The 21,777-nt window shown below is 45.6% G+C and overlaps 1 protein-coding gene across 6 annotated transcripts in view; it reads left to right on the top strand.

Moving 5' to 3' along the window:
- PDE7B (phosphodiesterase 7B) overlaps window positions 1–19,782 on the top strand; it is a 391,225-nt gene extending 371,443 nt beyond the window's left edge. For all 6 annotated transcript variants that reach the window (XM_064169330.1, XM_064169326.1, XM_064169329.1 and 3 more), the window contains 5 exons: window positions 2,388–2,479; window positions 4,477–4,621; window positions 8,120–8,216; window positions 11,393–11,473; window positions 14,367–19,782. In XM_064169330.1, the coding sequence (XP_064025400.1) occupies window positions 2,388–2,479; window positions 4,477–4,621; window positions 8,120–8,216; window positions 11,393–11,473; window positions 14,367–14,581 (630 nt within the window). In that variant the 3' untranslated portion in view covers window positions 14,582–19,782. The remainder of the gene's footprint in view (window positions 1–2,387; window positions 2,480–4,476; window positions 4,622–8,119; window positions 8,217–11,392; window positions 11,474–14,366) is intronic.
- The last annotated feature ends 1,995 nt before the right edge of the window (window positions 19,783–21,777 follow it).

Below are 21,777 nucleotides of genomic sequence, written 5' to 3'. Positions count from 1 at the left end.
GTCTTATGACTTTATGCTCAGTTGCTTGTTAACTTGACCTTTCCTTTTCCCTCCTCCGTGTACTTTAAGTGTGGGAAACTAGACAGGGCAGCAGCTTCAGTTTAACTTCTCTGTGGCAGCAGGCAAAGGGCAGAAACTTGAGAGCAGTGGGAGTAGGCTGGGGTGGATACACGAGGCTGCATTTTCCTTTGGGTAACTATTAGTTTGACACAAAAGATTTCTTGAATGCCTACACACAGCCTTGTTTTGGCTGGCCTTCATCATGACCAAAGGGTAACTGCATCCATGGAGTGTAGTCCCCTGGTTGGAGTAGGTGGCTCTTCCCAGCAAGTAACACAACAGTGTCATGCTGGAAGGGATGTGGTGCTCTGAGGGGCATCTCCTTAGTCGAGGCATTTCAAGGGTGCAGTTAAGCCAGGATGCAGGAACTGTGCACACAGGCACTGTCTTAAACAAGTGTAAGCCTTCCCAAACCCCTAATTTAACTTAGGGTAGGAAGATGACAACCTATGGACTTAGGGTGACTGCTGGAACCAAGATTGAGCCCCAGGAGTGCAGAGCTGAAAGAAGCAAAAATAATTTGTTGTTCTGTCCTTTTATATTGCCTTATTTTTCTTGGTCAGAGTTGCAGAATTGCAGAAGTCCATCCTGATGTATTTAGGCAAGAGGAGAAGCAGGATATTTAAGTTGGCTAATGAACAGAATAGCTGTCAGAAGTAATTTAGATACTTCATAGCTGATCCCAAGTTCTGAGTTTGTCAGCTCTTGCAAGGAGAAGGGCTTAAGTCTTTGCAAGGTTAGAAAGTTTTGGGGTTAGTTTGGGGTTTTCCTTTAGTATCTGTGTTTTCTACTAGGGCAAAAAACAAACCCAAACAAACCCCAAACAACCAAAGAACAAAAACTAACCAACCAACCAAAACTAACCAAGCAAACAAGCCCTCCACCCTGCAAAAGAAATACCAGACCAACTGCAGAAAATGCTGTCATAGGAAACCAATCTCATTTGCACTCTCACTTTTGCACTAATTCTAAGGATGAAATTCCAAGAGAAATACTGACAGGGTGATTAAAATGCAAGCTGGATCTTGGTTACTGGCTGTGTTTAATGTCTCAATGATCATTAGAAATGCCAGGATTACAAAGGAGGATGGGGAAGCCTTAAGGAGAAAATACTGTTCAGTTCATCTTGGAGAAGTGGAAATTGTGTGTAACATCCAGCAGGGAAGGCAGCATTACTGCAGCTACACTTCAGAGCTGTGAGCCAGGGAGTAACACTGGCCAGAGAGATGGATCTGGGCTCCAGTATCCCAGTTGGCAGTGACAGAGCAGAATCCTCGCTCTGCCCAAAAAGTTTGATTGTGTTTTGGGTTTTGTTTTCAGTCCAGCTCTTGCCTACTGCAAAAGCCATAAACTGCCCAAAATGGGCATCTGATGTTGTAACTCCCCCGCCTCTGAGAGTGTCCCTGTTGCTAGGTAACAAGTCCTCTAGTTCCACTCTGCGGGAGGTTGTGGATAACTGAGGGGTTTGCTGTTGACTGGAGGGGTGCTCTGCTGGACTGCTTCTCTGCAGCAAGCAGATGGATTTGTGGATTACAATAAGTGTATTAGAGGTTTCTGAACAAGTGACATTTCTGAGGCACCGAGCAGCAGAAAGTACTCTGTGAACCAAATGAGCGATGATTGGTAAATTGTGTGTTAGGACAGAAGCACAAAGTCATCAGACATAAAATGTGTTGTAATTTCAGACAACCTAGAAAGCTGGGTTTTGTTCCCTACGAGTTTTTCCTGAGCTAACTTTGGTTCCACTTAGTTAGAAGCAAACAAAAAGAACTCAAAATGTGTTGCAGTCTGAGTTGACGAAGCCTGCAGATGTTCAGTACTTATACTCCTCTTGCTTTCACTGAGCAGCTGCAGCCAGTTTCCAGTTTCCTGACTCTAAGAGAAATTTGGCAGCTTAGTGTTCTTTCTCTTGTCCACTCTGCATTTAAAGTGTAGAAGCCGAGAAGTCAGCCTGGGACAGTAGGAGGCAAACCCAGGATTTTGCACTCCTACTTTTAATTAATGTGTTAATAAATCTGCTAGAATGCAAGCAACCTCCCACTCAGATGGGATTAGCTCCTCTGGTCACAGCAGGACTCAAAGACTGTATTAAAACAGGGCTCTAATGCTGACCTTAGCTAGGAAGCCTAGAAACATGCAAGGTCCTTAACTATAGAAATCCAGACAAGTACCTCAGATCCAAAAGGTGACGAAAAAAAGCACATGTTTTAGGCTCGTCTTACAGCATTTCCAACCAGCTCTAGGTGTCATGTGATATGGAAAATCTGTCTCTGTACCACTGATGCCTGCCTAACCCTTGAATTTATTCCTTTTTTCTCCCTGCCTAGAATGTTTCAGTGCTAGAAAACCACCACTGGCGCTCTACAGTAGGCATGCTTCGAGAGTCACGGCTCCTCGCCCATCTGCCCAAGGAGGTGACGTAAGTGTCCACTGGGGGAAATGAAACACTGAAACTAGTCCATGGCTTCCTTCACCATTCTTAAAAGGCTGTTGGCAAAGAGGGTTAGGCTTCAGAGTAGAACTTCCTGCCTCTTCTTGGTACCAGTACGAAATCGTGAGACAATGTTAGGCAGCAGGAGTGTATTGTAAGACCTCGCAGGAATGGTTGCTGTCAGTGCTGGGAACACTGCAAGTACCAGCAGGAATGGACCTTTTCAGGCAACCTCTGTTGGCATCTTTCATTACACATAGCATCAACTGAATAGGGAAAGATTTAGTGATTAAAATTCAGGAAATAGAAAAATCACAGAATTGTAAGGGTTGGAAGGGACCTCAGAGCTCGTCCAGTTCCAACACCACTGCCATGGCCATGGACACCTCACACTAGATCAGGTTGTCCAGAGCCACATCCAGCCTGACCTTTAAAACTTCCAGGGATGAGGCTTCCACCACCTCCCTGGGCAACACGTTACAAGGTCTCACCACCCTCCTGGGGAAGAACTTCTTGGTAACATCCAATCTGAAACTACCTACTTCTATCTTTGCTCCATTCCCTCTAGTCCTATCACTACCTGACATCCTAAAAAGTCCCTCCCCAGCTTTCCTGTAGGCCCCCGTCAGATATTGGAAGGTCACAGTAAGGTCTTCTTGGAACTCTCTCTTCTCCAGGCTGAATAACCTCAACTCTCTCAGTCTGTCTCCATAGTAGAGGAGCTCCAGCCCTCTGATCATCCTTGTGGCCCTTCTCTGGATGTGTTCCAGCACATCCATATCTTTCCTGTAATGGGGGCTCCAGAACTGGATGCAGTACTCCAGGTGGGGTCTCACCAGAGCGGTTGAGTGGCATTGAGACTGCTCAGGATATCCACACCTGATGGGGAGGAAGCGTGATTCAGTCTTCACTCTTCTTGGGTTAAGCAAAAAGGAACAGCAGCAACATAAGCACCTTGGCCAAATTGATGCTAGCTCTAAATGGGCTGCTTTTGTGCAGTGGTTCTCCCACCAAGGAATGGAGCCTGAGCCAATGAACACCCTGAGATACTAAATTTTAATCCCAGTTGACCTCACTAAGAATTTAAGCAGGCTACCTGAAAGAAATAAGCTCCAGAAATCCTTTGCATGAGACCAAAACTTCAATCATAGAATCAACCAGGTTAGAAGAGACCTCCAAGATCATCCAGTCCAACCTAGCACCCAGCCCTAGCCAGTCAACCAGACCATGGCACTAAGTGCCTCATCCAGTCTTTTCTTGAAGACCCCCAGGGACGGTGCCTCCACCACCTCCCTGGGCAGCCCATTCCAATGCCAGTCACTCTCTCTGGGAAGAACTTCTTCCTAACATCCAGCCTATACCTACTCTGGCACAACTTGAGACTGTGTCCCCTTGTTCTATTGCTGGTTACCTGGGAGAAGAGGCCACCCCCTACCTGGCTACAATGCCCTTTCAGGTAGTTGTAGACAGTAATAAGATCACCCCTGAGCCTCCTCTTCTCCAGGCTGCACACCCCCAGCTCCCTCAACCTCTCCTCATAGGATTTGTGCTCCAGGCCCCTCACCAGCTTTGTTGCCCTTCTCTGGACATGTTCCAGCACCTTAAAAGACTTCACTCCTTCCCAGCTACAGTTGCAAAGTCAAAGTTGTAGTATTCACAACTCAACACTGAGCAGCTGGAGTCAGATGTGAGTGTTTCCTAGGTGCATCATGCTGCCGGATTGGGTGGTTTGTTAATTTCCTTGCACTTTCCAGAAGCTTTCAGAGCCATCTATGCCAGCAAACGTTTTTCTGCTAGTTCTTCCTGAACCCATTTAGGCAGCTGGAGTAGTTGTACCCTGCGAACCCCATCAGAAACTGACAAAAGAGATCAGAGTGCATCCATAAAGAAGGAGCTTTATGATGCTGTGAACTGTAGCAGGTTGTTTTGTGCTACTGACATCCAGTGGTTTCCTGATTGAAGAAGCTTATTTTCCTTAATTGCAGACAGGACATCGAGCAGCAGTTGGGCTCCCTGATCTTGGCAACAGACATCAACAGGCAGAATGAGTTTTTGATCCGTCTGAAATCTCACCTTGACAATCAAGATTTGAGGCTGGAGGATGCAGAGGACAGACATTTTATGCTTCAGGTAACCTTAAAGAAATTCCCAGTGCTGGTTTTTCTTCACTTTTCAAGTGACAGTACTTCCTAGTATCTGATGTGTGTATGGAGATCAGCAACTCCTTACCTATCACCATCAACACTTTCCTTCTGCCACCTGCCATGTCAGCCAAGTGTGAAGTGCCTCCAGTATGTCCTTCTATAATTTGCATGGGTTAAAAGGCTGTGAATGCTTGCAGATGCAGGAGAATGTCAAATGCTGAGAAATTAAGCTATGCTATTCATTAGTTTACTTCCAGAGCACTGCTTCTCTTGCAGAGTCGTGCTTCAACTATAGTCTCTCTTCTGGCAAGTGTCACCTAACTGCTGGTATTTTCTAGCACCGTGCAGGAGAGTCCCCTTGTTGAAGTTCTTTCCAAGACAGTCAGACACCAGGTGCCCAAGTTCTGTTCCTGTGATAGATGTTCAGAAACTGCCTCTGCAGAGACAGCTGTTGCCATGGCAGCAGGTGCTTCTCCAGTGGATCTGCCTGGCTAATGAAGAAACCATACTTTTATGTAAAAAAACAGCTAGATGCATGCTGGTTCTTCCAGCTAAGATGCAGTTATTAGCAGGCTCTTCAGAATAAACTTCTATTTCCAGCTCTACTTCAGGCCAGTCACTAGTGGTGTCCTCCAGGGATCAGTGATGGGCCAAATCCTGCTTAATATCTTCACTGATGATCTGGATGAGGGGATTGAGTCCACCAATCCCAATCTACCAGTGAGTTTGCAGGTTGGGAGCATGTGATGATCTGTTAGAGGGTAGGAAGGCTCTGCAGAGGGACCTGGACAGGCTGGACAGATGGGCACAGTCCAATACCATGAGTTTTAACAAGTCCAAGTGCAGGGTTCTGCACTTTGGCCGCAACAACCCCATGCAGTGCTATAGACTGAGGACAGTGGCTGGAGAGCAGCCAGGCAGAGAGGGACCTGGGGGTACTGATTGGCAGCTGACTGAACATGAGCCAGCAGTGTGCCCAGGTGGCCAAGAATGCCAATGGCATCCTGGCCTGTATCAGGAACAATGTGATCAGCAGGACCAGAGAAGTCATTCTGACCCTGTACTTAGAGCTGCTTAGGCCACACTTTGAGTACTGTGTCAAGTGCTGCACCCCTCAATTTAAGAAAGATATTGAGGTGCTCGAAGGTGTCCAGAGAAGGGCAAAAAGGCTGTGAGGGCCTGGAACACAGCCCTGTGAGGAGCAACTGGGGTTGTTCAGCCTGGAGGAGACTCAGGAGAGACCTCATTGTTGTCTACAACTACCTGAAGGGAGGTTGTAGCCAAGTGGGGCTTGGTCTCTTCTGCAAGGCAATCAGTAACAGAACAAAAGGACACAGTCTCAAAGTGTGCCAGGACAGGATTAGGCTGGATGTTAGGAAGAAGTTCTTCACAGGAAGAGTGATTGGCATCAGAATGGGCTGCCAAGGGAGGTGCTGGGGTCACCATCCCTGGAGGTATTTAAAAGGAGACTGGATGAGGCACTTGGTGCCATGATTTAGTTAATTGGAAGGTGTTAGGTGATAGGTTGGACTTGATGATCTCAAAGATCTTTTCCAACCTGATTAATTCTGTGATTCTTCAAGTATTACTGTGATTCCAGTAGCAGCTCATACATGTTTCTCTGGAGTAACAACAATTTCACTCTTAAATACATAGAGGAGTTTAAGTAATCATTATCATTTATGAAACAAACATCAATGTATTATCACTTTGTCAGGTTTACAGGAAATGCAACACATGTAAGGAAAGAAGTCCTGATCTGTTAATTTGCTCCCTCTAGCAGTGTGGGAAATAATCTACTTGTCTGTCCTCCTTGAAACACTGTCTTCTGCCATCCAGTCCAGTGTTCAGTTCTGGGCCCCCCCAGTTTAGGAGGGACATTGAGATGCTTGAGCGTGTCCAGAGAAGGGCGACGAGGCTGGGGAGAGGCCTTGAGCACAGCCCTACGAGGAGAGGCTGAGGGAGCTGGGATTGGTTAGCCTGGAGAAGAGGAGGCTCAGGGGAGACCTCATTGCTGTCTGCAACTACCTGAGGGGTGGTTGTGGCCAGGAGGAGGTTGCTCTCTTCTCTCAGGTGGCCAGCACCAGAACAAGAGGACACAGCCTCAGGCTACACCAGGGGAAATTTAGGCTGGAGGTGAGGAGAAAGTTCTTCACTGAGAGAGTCATTGGACACTGGAATGGGCTGCCCGGGGAGGTGGTGGAGTCGCCGTCCCTGGAGCTGTTCAAGGCAGGATTGGACGTGGCACTTGGTGCCATGGTCTAGCCTTGAGCTCTGTGGTAAAGGGTTGGACTTGATGATCTGTGAGGTCTCTTCCAACCCTAATAATACTGTGATACTGTGATGAGTTTATCATGTTTCTGGACAGATGATAATGCAAGAAAGTTGTGCTAATGCCAAAGGCAGAGGGATTACACATCTCAACGATAGCAAAAAGCTTCTTAAGCAGTTTCTTGAATCACAGAACATGTGGGGCTGGAAGGGACCTCCAGAGATCATCAAGTTCAACCCCCCTGCCAAAGCAGGATCACTTAGGAACAAGGGCACAGGACATGGTCAGCTTTACTTAACTGGTGGATTACTTGTGGAAGAAGAAAATAAAACTAAAACCCAAGAAATCTTGATTGATCAGAATAAGTTAAAGAATGCTTGTAAGATCCTCCTAATGGTAACATTAAAGCCTATCAATTTAATTCAGAGAGAAAAGTAACTTGGAGACTTCCCTCCTCCAGCTCACAAGTCTGGATGTATACAGGAAATATTGCCTGTGTTTTGCTCTGGGGCACCAGAACCATTGCTGCCCTCTGTCAGGCTGTGTTCCACCAGTGAAGAAGCAAGGCACATGATGTTTTGTTCCGAAGCACTAGCACAGACAGGCTATCACACGGTTTACTTTGCTGAAGCAGCTTCTTGATTTTAAAAGCCTCTTGCCCTCCTGTATTCATTCCCCAGCAAAACACTTAAAAGCACTAGTTAACTAAGTGAAACCAAGCCAGGGGCAGTGTGGGAGAGCCATGTGCTTAGCTGTGTAAACACAAATACGAAGACCTTAAGATGAAGTGTAATTGAAGTGAAATGCAAGGTCACTCGCTGAGACCACAGAGAAACGATGCCCAAATACATCAGCTCGGCGCTTCGCTTCCCTGTCATCAGCCATTGCCATCGAGCCAAGCAGTCAGTAGGAGCCAGCCTGAGGCTTTTGTTGGCTTATTGCTTGCAAGGATTATCCAAACCGCTTCGCAGCCTTGGAACTTGGCCCTCCTCTTATTCTAACTACAGTAAAGCAGAGGATGAATGAAAGTTTTGTTTGCAGCTTAAATAAATGCTCTTTCCTCCAAAAGCACATTTGGGTGAGAAAGGAGGCTCCAAAAGGTGATCTAACCCCTCCCTGCATCGCTGGTGAGACCTGGGAGTTTCATGAGTGCTGAAGCACTGCTAGGCAATGCTTTCTTTTCTCACCGCTGCCTTTCTTCTTTGCCTCCAGATTGCACTCAAGTGCGCTGACATCTGCAACCCCTGCCGGCTCTGGGATCTGAGCAAGCAGTGGAGCGAACGGGTCTGCGAGGAGTTCTACCGGCAAGGTCAGCCCCTGCGCCAGCGGCACTCCCCTTCTGCCGCAGCTCTGCAGGCTCGGGGTCTGGCGACGATTAGCCTACCCAGTGTCCCTTCAACTGTCCCTCCAGAGCAATCTGCTGGAGAGACACTCTGCCTCTTTTGAAAAGCAGGAGTGTGCACAGGTGCAACAAAAAGCAGCTGTACGAGTGCAACAAAAAGCAGGTGTATGCACGAGTGCAACAAAAAGCAGGCGTGTGCAGGAGTGCAACAAAAAGCAGGCGTGTGCAGGAGTGCAACAAAAAGCAGGTGTATGAGTGCAACAAAAAGCAGGAGTATGAGTGCAACAAAAAGCAGGAGTGTGCAGGAGTGCAACAAAAAGCAGCTGTACGAGTGCAACAAAAAGCAGGAGTATGAGTGCAACAAAAAGCAGGCGTGTGCAGGAGTGCAACAAAAAGCAGGAGTGTGCAGGAGTGCAACAAAAAGCAGGTGTATGAGTGCAACAAAAAGCAGGAGTATGAGTGCAACAAAAAGCAGGAGTGTGCAGGAGTGCAACAAAAAGCAGGTGTATGAGTGCAACAAAAAGCAGGAGTATGAGTGCAACAAAAAGCAGGAGTGTGCAGGAGTGCAACAAAAAGCAGGAGTGTGCAGGAGTGTGTACAAGTGCAACAAAAAGCAGGAGTGTGCAGGAGTGCAACAAAAAGCAGGTGCACGAGTGCAACAAAAAGCAGGAGTGTGCAGGAGTGCAACAAAAAGCAGGTGCACGAGTGCAACAAAAAGCAGGAGTGTGCAGGAGTGCAACAAAAAGCAGGAGTGTGCAGGAGTGCAACAAAAAGCAGGAGTGTGTACAAGTGCAACAAGTGTTTCTCAGCCCTCTCTGCTACTGTAGCGGTGGCAGACCAGAGGGAGGGCTGTGCTATGCCTCAGTGCTTGAATTCAGCGGGAGAGCCCAAGGCTGGATTCTTCTCTGAGAAGCCTCCAGTCACCATGAGCACTTCGGGGCTGGAACAGCACCAGGGCTGTGCTGCACCAGAATCCTGCCGCTGCCCACTGTGTTTCATCTCGCTTTTCATGCTCTCAGTCCCGCTCGGATGGGAGCTGTACCCTCGCTGTTTCCCAAATATGACACATTCTTCTGCCTGCAAATGCAAAGAAAGGGTTCAAAGACAATTCCCAGCATGCTGTTGCAAGGGCCAAAGCAGGCAAGCCAAAGCCAGGCCGGGACCTACTGCAAGTGTTTTCAGACCCCTGCGGAGCACGCAGCCAGGCAGGGCTTTTTCCAAACACAGTAATTACACCGTTTGGCTCTCTCTGCATAGCCAGGGTCATGCTGCGCTGCAGCACAGGGTGCAGCAGAGTTTAATCACCGCTAAATTCTTTGTTTGAAGCATCCTGAGAGCTGAAGGCAAGTGGTACAAAACGCTGGTAGAGCACACAGTAATGTTCTCCATTTGTTTAAAATCCTGCACTGCAAAATTACTCAGAACCACAGAATGTCAGGGGCTGGAAGGGGCATCAGAAGATCATCCAGTCCAAACGCCCTGCCAGAGCAGGATCACCTAGACCAGATCACACAGGAATGCATCCAGGCAGGTCTTGAATTGCTCCACAACCTCCCTGGGCAGCCTGTTCCAGGGTTCTCTTACTCTCACAGGGAAAGAATTCCTCCTCATGTTTCCATGAAACTTCCTGTGCTTCAACTTCCATCCACTGCCCCTTGTCCTGTGTTTGCCGTGGCTCCATCCTCTTGGCACTCACCCTTCACATATTTATAAACACTGACGAGATCACCTCTCAGCCTCATTTTTTCTAAGCTAAATGGTCCCAGTTCCTTCAGTCTTTGTAAAAGAGATGTTCTGTTCCTTCATCATTTTTGTGGCTCTGTGCTGGAGTCTCTCAAGCAGAACTGGGGGGCCCAGACCTGGACACAGTACTCCAGATGCAGCCTCACCAGGGCAGAGTAGTGGTGGAGGAGAACCTCTCAACCTACTAACCACAGCCCTTCTCATACACCCCAGAATGGCACTGTCCTTCTTGGCCGCAAGAGCACACTGCTCTTGTTAAGTCACATCTGAGCTTGTACCTGGGATAGTTAGTCCGTAATAAGGGCAAATTGTTCGGCAAGTTCATTAGATAGATTCAGACTGGAGGTGAGGAGGAAGTTCTTCACCATGAGAGTGGTGAGACCCTGGAGTGAGTTTCCCAGGGAGGTGTTTGAGGCCCCATCCCTGGAGGTGTTTAAGGCCAGGCTGGATGAGTCTCTGGCCAAGCTGATCTAGGGTAGGGTGTCCCTGCCCACGGCAGGGGGGTTGGAACTAGATGATCTTTGTGGTCCCTTCCAACCCTGACTGATTCTATGATTCTATGAATACAGTGTTTAGGCTGCTCTAGCAGGTCTGTCTTAATTATTGGAAATAAGCAGCCTTCATTACACCCTTATTAGTAAATCAAATCAGTGACATATTGTTGTCTGAGGGCAAATGGCACATCTCAGCTTGCATACAATCTCCCTTCCCTCTCATGCTGTAGATAGGAGAAGCCCTGTACCTCATGCAGTAACTGAGGCTGTATCTTGGCAGCAAGCTAACAGTCACAAAGGATCAAAATAAAACCTCAACCCAAACCTTAACTCATTTACAGCAATCTTTGCTTGGAATAGTTGCTTGCACGGGTAAATGCAGTTTCTCCAGCAGGATGAGCAATTGTGGTCTGGATGGCAGTGGGCAGATTAGGTTATACAGGCTTTCTGCTGAATTCTTGAATCACAGAGTTACAGTGGAGGGTTTGGAAGGGACCTCTGGGGATAATCTAATCCAAATCCCATACATCAGGTTGCATAAGGCTGCATCCAGACAGGTTTTTGAAGTCTTCAGAGAAGGAGACTCCACAGCCTCTCTGGGCAGCCTGTTCCAGTGCTCTATCACTCTCATAAAAAGGTTTTCCCTTGGAAATTCCTGTGTTCTAGTTTGTGTCCATTGCCCCTGCTCCTGCCACTGGGCACCACTGAAAAGAGCCTGTCCCCTTGACACCTGCCCTTTCAGTTTTTCTGATACCTAAAAGCAAAAAAGCCATGATCATCCCTGATGGAAGATTCCACACCGCTTGAATGCACACTGTTGCAGTCACTGTAGGAGTCTGGCAAAGGTATGGAGAAGAGATAAAAGTGGCAGAAAATTATTTTGTCTTTTTTTTTTTTTTCGTTCAGGTGACCTGGAACAAAAATTTGAACTGGAAATAAGCCCCCTTTGTAATCAGCAGAAGGACACAATACCAAGCATACAGATCGGTGAGTATCAGCTTCCTTCTCCTCTCTCCACTTTAATCTCAGCATGCACAAGCTTCAAGAGAACCTTTCTTCCCACCACTTCTGATCTAGTTGTTTCAACAAGAACTTGGTACAGCTTAAAATGAGGGTCTTAGTTGTAAATTATAAATAAAAGTTTTCCAGAGGATTCAAGAGAGAGTTCAGGGGATGGACTCTAAAGGGGCTGAATGAAATAGAAGAGATACATTTATCCCATTCCATTGTTTTTCCCCCTGTCTCTCCCTCTGACCTTGCTTGTTTCTCTGCACCGATGATTGTTTAGGCTATGGTAAGAACAGTGACTTGGAGCAGGGATGAGATAATATTGTGTTAGCTGGTAACAGCCCCTGGGCTTTGTCCAGGGTGGCTGGCTGAGCTATTGTCTGGTTGTATATGTCTGTATGTGTCTGTAGATGTCTATTACCTTTTGTGTTTAGCCTACTTCTGTAAAAAATAATTTCATTTTACTTCCAAATTCTGATATTTACTCTTTGGGGGTAATTACTCTTTGGTGTTGAAACACTGGCAGAGGTTGCCCAGGGAGGCTGTGGATGCTCCCTCCCTGGAGGTATTCAAGGCCAGGTTGGATGATGCCTTGAGCAACCTGTTCTAGAGGGAGATGTCCCTGACTATGGGGGGGGGGGGGTGGGTGTTGGAACTAGATTATCTTTGAGGTCCCTTCCAACCTAAACCATTCTATGATTCTAAATCCCAAATTCTAAGTGGTGTAAACCCACCACAAGAACTGCAGGTATGCTAAGAGTCATGATTCCCAGTCTAAATAAATATGTTCATAAAGAAACTTATCCAAGTCAAATATTCAACAGCAAAGTCATTGCATAAGGGAAAAAGAAAAGACCATTCTAATACCTGTTGTTAAGGAGCAGTTGAATCTGGGATAGGAATGAACTGTGCTGAGACTCGTGTAAAAAAATATTAGTTTATTAAATATATAAAGAAAATTTCCCCAAACTTATTTACAATTAACACAAACAGATTCTATTATGTTGTTGGCAAAACTATTGTTGCAGCATGTATCTATCAATGCAGTCAGATTAAATGATTTAGGAAAGGTTTTTAGGGAATAAACTGGAGAGTCTTGCAGCCCAAACTTAAAGGTTAAGCATAAACTTTCACAAACTTGAGTAAAGAGAGTTACTCACTGGTTAGAGTCTCAATATATGCAATCCAAAAGCATAAACGGGGAAAACAGAGTCTCAGCCACGAGGTGGGCTTCCACATGGTGATGGTGCGGCAGGGCTTTGCTGCCTCTTTAGTTCGGGTTGAGCACCTTGTCTGAGAAGGCCCACGGGCAGGAGACAAGTCCTGCGTGGCTCTCAGGAGGCCATCGGAGTGGTCAGCCACCTGGGCAAAGCAGGATCCAGGCTTGCGGGCAGTCCGCTCGGGTGCGATGTATGGCAATGAGTCGGCTCTGGGGCTGGAGCGGCAGGCTGGCATGGCCAGCAACTCGTTGCTAAGGCTGTTGCTAGGTCGTTACCTATACTCGGGCTCGGCTGAGCTCAAGTGGGCAGCTGTATTCCAGCCTAAGGGCAAGCCATTTTCAGTCCCTCGGCCTGCTCGGGCAGGGTTAGGGCCGCCGGTCGTAGGCAGGTCCCCACTTAGGCGCGATGCAGTGTTGTGGCACAGAGGCACCTAAGGCAAACGGATGGCGAACAAAACAGAAGCAGCAGCAGCAAACGAACAGCTGTGCTAGGTTTTCACGCATTTCGACGAGCGTCTTTGACCAGCAGCAAGAGATAAAGCCTAGAACCAATCCTGAGTTGCATCTCCAAAAAGGGAGATGTGCATGCCTAGCATCATGGGCATGCCTAGCACCATGGGCATGCCTAGCACCATGGACATGCCCAGCATCCCTGACCTGCGTTTACCAAAAACCAAAGCCGGCTGCAAAACAAGGCCAAATGTGGTGTCTGTGATAGACTGAGAGGAGCTGAGGCTTTTGTCTACTCTCCCGTGCTTCTTCTACCAGGGAAGAAGAATGGGGGGGGGGCAAGGTGGGTGTTTAGGGCATGTGATAGATATGTATTCTGGGTATAATTTGGACCTTCCACCACACCTGTACAGAAAAATGACAGCCCAAATATGATCAAACAAACAGCGGTTACTTTCTAGTCCGCAGTCTCTTCAGAGAAGGCTGCTGTCACTCACAGGTGTCACTGTTACACATATAGGTAGAGCCACACCTTGTCAAAAGCTGTGCATTGCAAAAGGAACTGATGGCTGCTTGGGGGCTTACTGTTATTTCTTACCGGGGTTTTTAACCACTTCTATTGCCGTGTCCTCTCGAGGCACTCTGTGGGGCAGTGCACTCAGGTGATTCCTTTGTCCCTCCATAGTAGTTTAAGGCTTATTGTAATATTCTAATAATAGCAATTTCCTGAAAGTTCAGTGCAGAACCTAATTAAATTGGATCATTGGTTATAAAAGAGTAACAGTGATACAGTCTCTATCATTGATTGGTTTGCTAAGAGGTATAGAAAGCCAATGTGTAAACAGTTTGTCCTTCTTGGCCCTTGGGCACTGCCTCTCTAATCTCTTCCACTAACCTTGGCTGACCAGGTAACATAGGAGCCTTGCTGTTGTTTGCTATCTGGGGAGAGGGTGGCATTGGCCCCTTCTGGGCTTTGTCTGGTAGGGGGGAGGACTGGATTTCTGTATTACTTGTAAATTGTATGTAATTGTCAGTACTTGTAAGTATATTGTGTATATTGTACATTTAGCTTTACTGTAAATATAGCTTTGTCTTACTTCCAAGCTGTCTGAGCTGCTCTGGCAGATTTTAACTTGGGGGGTGGGTGGGGGAAGTTCCCAACCCACCACCCCCTCACCCACTGTCCTTTGTGTGTTTCCCCAGGGTTCATGACGTACATCGTAGAGCCACTCTTTGAGAGGTGGGCCCAGTTTACAGGAGATACTCCCTTATCGGAGAATATGCTAAACCATCTCAGGAGGAACAAGGCCAAGTGGAGGAGTTTGCTCCACAAGCAGCACAGCAGTAGAAGCATTGACCACCCGGGTCAAGTGACTGGCAGCCAAGAACAGACTTTAAATAAGGAAGAGACTCCTTAGTGGCAGCTTTGCACTTTTCCTTATAGCACTGCTATCTCCATCTTGATAACAGCAGAAGACAAAATCCCCAGGAGCTAGAAGCCTGTTGTCAAGACTGTGCAAAGGGAAGACACGGCAAAGCAGAAGCTGTAAGGGTCCTCACCAACCACCCTGCGGTTCTGCTGGGTACCTTTCTGGATCTCCTTCACGTTCCTCTCCCCTCTCTCCATTCTGCGCATGCCTGCTGCCATCTGTCACTTCTGATCACGAACTGCCTGAGTCCCAGTCAGCACTACTGAAGCCAGGCTGGTCACAGCTGCCGCGAAGCAGGGAGGATTAGTGGGAGAACAGGGGAGACAGAGTCCCTCTTGGCTACACGTTCATTTACCACGAGTCATACTGTGACATATGTATATAGGCCCTGAGTACCACATGCTTTCTAGGCTGGCAGCTGGGCTGCACAGTAAACCACCAGCATCTTCAGCATCCAGAGGACACTAGCTGAGTGAGACAGCACTTGCAGAGGGCAAAGAGAGTCTGGTTATTTTGGTAATTAAACCAAAATTCTTTTTAACTTTTGTATTCTGTGCACTAAACAACAGATCCATGTCCACCTGGGACTGAAGTTACTCTCCGTATACACAACTCCAGCGTAACAAGGCTCACTTTGGTAATCATTTTTATGCCACTTTGGCTAACAGACAGGCATCTTCTCCTTGCAAGGAACAGTACTCCCTCGCAACAGAAAGGGAAGGTGTTGTACAGTCTAACCCTTTGAACCACGACCAGATCTATCTTTTGAGTACTGTTTCAAGTAACATGTTTATATTCGTGTATATTGTCTGTAAATACAAAGCGCTACTGATTCCCATGCCAAAATACTGGAATACTGTGGGATTGCTACCTGTAAAAACATTGGCACTGTGAACAGAACACTGTTAGTTTTAATACAAGAGAAAGCGTTTGTAAATAGGGTAGAGAGTTTATTAATATAGGCCATTGTTTGTGGATAAAAGCCTTAACTTTTAGCATCCTTCATCTTCTGGGAGCTGCCCAAAACAAAAAAAAAAATCATGTGAGCACCAGACAACGACTCTGAACTGCCTTTCCACTAACCAAGGTGTATCAAAGGTCACTGAGGAATGAAGTCTGGCTGGATAACTTCTTGAAAACTTCAAGCACATTCCATATGGGTCCGTGCTGCACGTTCAGTCTAGGCAAGTGCTTCACAGAGCCTGAAGGTTTAAGCTCAAAGAATCCCCAAGCCCCACAGCAACACCACATACTTTGACAGTTCAAGCTGACTGCCATCTATTCAAGAGTGTGAATGTTTGTTAAATAGCATAGTGAGTGATCTACAAAGCACGGCATGCTGATACATTTGGAGTCCAGCTGTGTTCCTGAGTGAGGTTGCAGTGTAGCTGATTTTTTACCCCCCTTGCCCCTTTCCCTTGTTAGCCAGCATCAAATGCATTTTGAAGGGGAAAAAAACAAAAGGTGTTGTAATCAGACTTAAAAATAAGTCCTCTTAACCATCATAGTGGAGGAGCAATTTTCTATGCTCTCCTGTTTGTGAAAGATACAGGCCTTATCTATACCGTGAGCAACCTCAGTTCAGGTAGTCTTTATAGAACATCACGTAAGCTTCCACCATACCCATGAGATTGTATTCTTGAACACTACTGCATTGTACCAAAGTGATTGTTGCCTTCTTTTCTCCTCTGCCCCAGAAAAAATCACTGCATTTGAGTAAAGTATAATGGTGTTTGTTGTACCCCACCCAGCACATCAAACCTGTACAGCTTTTTCCAGGAGAACTAGAGCAGATATGGCCATATAATCATCTTTGGACATGAATACCTTGGAGAGGCCAACAAAGAAAGAGCTAGGTGAGTTGGTGTTTGAAAAAGATCATTTGGTCCATAGTATTGCAAGGGGAGATAGAATAGAATCTTTCTCAGTTACAGGGAGCATTGAGTAGACAAAGTGTTCATGCACATAAGGTGACTCAGATATGTGAAAGAAAACAAAAAGGTTAAGTTTCACTAAAGGCTGTTTTTTTCACTATACTAATTCTCTGGACAGGTGTCTTCAGAGGAAGAGACCAAAACCCAGCAAAGTAGGAAGGTGGAAATCACTCTGAATACACAAAGCATCCTGAGAATGTTTTTTCTAATCCTCTACTATTTCGTAAGCTATAAGCAGTAGAAAATATTCTTCACCCTTTGTCTTCTAAATGGGACTCATATTGGAAGTACCATCAAAAAGCAAAGGTAGTCGTAGTAGAATACACTTATTCCTAACTACAGGAATAAATGTCTTTTAACCCTCTAACTGTGGGAGTGGAAGCATCCTCACTTTAGAGCTTTTTAAGGTGTATCTTTCCTTCTCCTGACAAGTTTAGGATCGTTAGCAGGACATTACAGAAGCAATGTGATGTGCTGCTTAGAAGCACTCAAGTACCTACACACGTATGTAACGTCCCTTGGTTTCTTTTATTGCTGAGACGTGGAAGCCTTTTTCCAGCCAGTTCAAGGACTTCCTTTTGAAATATTCTGAGCTTTAGTTAAACCCAGTGTCTATCAACATAAAAAGCTCTTGATAGATAGGTTTTGGAGCTGTTGCTGAAGACCTTCAAGAGAACAGGTCCAGTGGGAAAGATGAGGTACAAATCAAGCTCTGTTATAGCTGCAGTTAAACCAAGACCTTTTCTGGAGCTTACGTGGTCTGTTACAAGTTTGCTCTCACCAGGTTAAGATTTCCCAACTTTAAAAAGCTGCTCCTAAAGTGAAGGTTATGGGGTTTTGAGGGTTTTTTTGGTGCATTGAACATACTTGCTAGATTTCAGTCACCTTGTCTAACGAAAACAGTGCTTGAAGTGGGTTTAAGATGGCTCCAGAAATGTGCACCAAACCCATTACAAAAGTTTGGGTCTGGGCCAGTTTGCCTGAGGCGCTCTAGACAAAAACCGTGCACCTAAAAGTTAGGCTCTGGCAGCAAATGCCAGGCAGCCAGATTGACTGGGGGTTTGTAATGCAAAACACTGCTGTTTGATTTCCCACAGAAGCAAGCCAGATTGTACCCAATCAGCCAATCCAACACCACCAGTGCTCAGTATTTGCAGCTGTGAAATAGATTTGGTATTCTGCACTTTGGAGGACTTTTTTTGTCCTGGGATTCCTCCTCAGAATGCCAACAGAATGCTAGATGCACAGAACAGAGAAGCCTCTATGCAGGTAATACAGATTTCTGTCTTGTCAGCCTTATTAGCTATAGGAAGCCCTTGTAAATGATTACAGAAAGCCCTTGTAAATTATTTCTCTTTCTTACTGGGCCAGCACAGCCAAAAGATTCCAGAGCTTTAAAACTGACATAGGTTTTACATAGAAAGAAAGAGAAAACTGCTCAAAAGCAGGAGCTCAAAATGCTTTTATGCCCCACGAATATAACCCATTTGATCAAAATGTAGTTTCTGTAAGTGCTGATTTCACAACAGCAAAGAGGCAAGTTCTGCATAAATAACACCAACAATGAAAAAAGTGTCAGTAAGTGTAACTTAGCCTTGTTAAAATAATTCATACATATATCTTTTTAAGTAAGATTTTTACCTACATTTCAGGTTTTAACAAGTCAATGTTCCAGCCATCAGCCAAAAGAGGAGAAAAAGGACTATTGAAAATATGTACCTTTGAAACACAGAAATGGAGAGGAGTCACTGAGATTAAGTATGTTTATGAAAGGGGAAACAATAAGAGTCTATGAAAGGGAAAGAAAAACCAAACCCACATGATCTGCAGCTGTATCTGATCAACCTACAACACAGGTCAGCTATTTTTGTGCAGACTATTTGTTTTCACTGAGGAAAATCAAAGTCTCCCCAAATGATCAGCAAGCAGGCTGCTACCACAGAAAATGAGGCAAGCTCATTTTCACACCGCAGAGCTCTCTCACCAGAAACAGAAAGCATACCTGTAAGAGCTTACAAGTCTATTTTCATGCATCCATCAGGGTACCAACCTTTTTATTTCAAGTCACTCAGCTGAGTTGGCCATAGAGAACTCCCATTCCCCTCCTGACACCCCTTCGTCCCCTGCTTATGGTCCACCAAGAAAAAAACCTAAACAAACATAAAAATACTTCCATTGTAATTAATTTAATTGGGGAAAAAAAACACCCACAACCTTTTAATTATAATTAATTTAATTGGGGGAAAAAAACACCCACAACCTTTTAATTATAATTAATTTAATTGGAAAAACATTTTAATTTTTAATATGTTGCCCAGGGAAAGTTGTGGATGCTCCCTCCGTGGAGGTCACAGGATGTTAAGGGTTGGAAGGGACCCAAGGAGGTCATCCAAGTCCAAGTCCAACCCCCCCCCCCCCGCCAGAGCAGGACAATGCTATCTAACACAGATCACAGAGGAACACATCCAGACAGGCCTTGAATGTCTCCAGAGAAGGAGACTCCACAACCTCTCTGGGGAGCCTGTTCTAGTGCTCTATGACCCTTACAGTAAAGAAGTTCCCCCTTGATGTTCAAGACTGGGTTGGGTGAGGCCTTGAGCGACCTGTTCTAGTGGGAGGTGTCCCTGCCTATAGTGGCGGTGCGGGGGTTGGAACTGGATGATCTTTGAGGTCCTTTCCAACCTAAACCATTCTATGGTTAAGATCCTGCAAATCCTACCCCTCACCCCCCCCAAAAAAAAGAGAAACTACTCCAGAATACAAACAAAACAAACACTCAAGCAAGCTTGTGCCATGAGACCGCATTCAGATCACTTTGAGTGGTGCAAACTGTTACTCTGGGGTTTTTTTCTTTGCCTGTAATCCATCTGATACTTTAGGTACATAAAACTTTTAAGTGCAGAGCCTAAGTTTGACTTGGATGTAAAATATATTCTGCTTGTCTTTGAATTCAAGATTGTATATGTCATGTTTATTGTAAAGCATTTTATATATACATATTCACATATCTTACACAACTCAATGGGCCAAACCCTGGTCCCACCAACTCCACTGGGACCAAGAAGCAGCCCCCATATGTGCGTATATAATGCCATATGCATCATCCTGAAAGAGAGCACTAGATTGTGTGAAAATGCTGTGACTGCTATGCAGTGATGCCAAGAGACTTAACTGTATCTTTTTTAACATGCTGCTGTAAGTATTCATCATGTCAAAGAATGACAACTAATAAAAAAAATGGGGGGAAAAAAAGGATCAAGTGTACAAAGTTCCTGGTAAAGGCAGTTTGATTAAAAGCACCTCCTTAGGTTGCAGGAGACAGTTTGGATTGACAAGGCAGCAAAAGTCCTGCTGCATCCATCCTCCCACTGCCTCTCCTTCCCACCAGCAAAATAATCACTTGTCTAGTGCAGTGTGTCAGAGAAGAACTTGCCTCCAAATTTACTCTCAGCCTTGCTGCAGGAATTCAAACGGAAGGAAATCTTCCTATAGATTTCTTCTTAAGCATACAGTAAAAGAATTTTCAAACCCCATGGAAAATGTTTCCCCATTTAAGTGTTGAAAGAAAATGGAGTTGTCTTTTATTCTTGTTTCAGTTCCAGTGACTAGTTCTCAGTACCACTGGCCAGCTTTCACAGTCACAGAATGTCAGAGGCTGGAAGGGACCTCAAAAGATCATCCAGTCCACTCTCCCCTGCCAGAGCAAGATCACCTAGACCAGATTGCACAAGAATGCATCCAGGTGAGTTTTGAATATCTCCAGAGAGGGACACTCCACAACCCACCCTGGGCAGCCTGTTCCAGTGTTCTGTCACCCTTACAGGGAAAAAAAATTCCTCCTCTTCCTATGCCTCCATTTTCTCAAGTTACAGACCATGTTACACAGGTACATGCAACGTGTCAGAGGCTTGTGAAGTTTAATACTAAATCTGGGATATAATGACAGTCTACACTGATGAACATCTTCCAGTGAGAAATACCTGTCATCACTGATGGACTTCTGCCATTGCAGGCACTCTTTCTGAGTCTGATACATTTATAAAGCCAGCCATAATTTATTTGTACCCCAAAGTCTGCAGTAGCAACACTCAAGGTACTACTGTCAAAGTAACAGCACTCCAATGCTACCATGCACCACTGAGGGGGCCTATAGGAAACCTGGTGAGGAACTTTTGAGGCTGTTGGGTAGTGATGGGACTAGGGGGAATGGAACAAAACTAGAAGTGGATAGATTCTAATTGAATGTTAGGAGGAAGTTCTTCACCATAAGGGTGGTGAGACACTGGACCAGGTTGCCCAGGGAGGTGGTGGAAACCACATCCCTAAAAGTTTTTTGAGGCCAGGCCAGATGTGGCCCTGAGCAACCTGATTTAGTGTGCAGCGTCCTTACCCACAGCAGGGCAGTTGGAACTAGGTGATCATTGTGGTCCCCCCCAGCCCTGACAATTTATGATTCTATAAACAGTGTAGGAGTTGGAAGTCAATTTGGTTTCAGTGGTATTCAGCCAACATTTTTAGTTCACTTTCTTAACAGAAAAACCAACACCCTTCAAAATAACAGCAACAAAAAAAGTGGTTTCCTGTGTTCTTCAGGTGCAAGTTGAACTGCTGAATGGATTCTAGACTAACATCCCTTAGAGATCTGTCCTATATGTGGAGTTCTGATGATTTGTCCAGAAGTTTTTTTTATATATATATATATATAGCCAGCATTGGAAAAATCACTCACCATTTTCCACAAGAGAGTGAGCAGTGTTATTTTTCAAGACAGGCAAATCAAAACGTTTTCCTACCCTACAAGGCACTGTCTGTATGGCCACTGGTGTTTAATTGTTCAGAACAGTGCATGCTGAAATTAATCAAAGAACTTAACAGCAAAGCAAAGGTTAATAACATAGTGAATTTTTGTCCTTTGCACATGCTCTTGTTGAACTCCACAATATTCAACCCTGTCAGGGTCCCTCTGGCTAGCATCCCTTCCCTCAGGCATGTCAACTGCACCACACAGCTTGGTCTCATACATCTTGCTAGGCTTCACTGTCACTTAGACATGAAAGGGGCCTCAGGGACTTTGCCGCAACTCAAAGGTGCTGAGTTTGGTGGAAGTAAGGACTTGCATGCAAGGGCACAACCCCCTTGTTATTTTCCATCTTCCTTGGTCATTTTTGAGTTCTCCCCAGTTAAAACTACAGAGGTTTTACTGTAATAAAAGCTGGCTTTGTGATTTCAAGAGAAACATTTTCCTGAGCC

Source organism: Pogoniulus pusillus, chromosome 31, assembly GCF_015220805.1.
Source record: "Pogoniulus pusillus isolate bPogPus1 chromosome 31, bPogPus1.pri, whole genome shotgun sequence".
Lineage (NCBI taxonomy): Eukaryota > Metazoa > Chordata > Aves > Piciformes > Lybiidae > Pogoniulus > Pogoniulus pusillus.
Note: the sequence above shows the minus strand (reverse complement) of the source record. Positions and strands in the feature narration are given on the sequence as shown.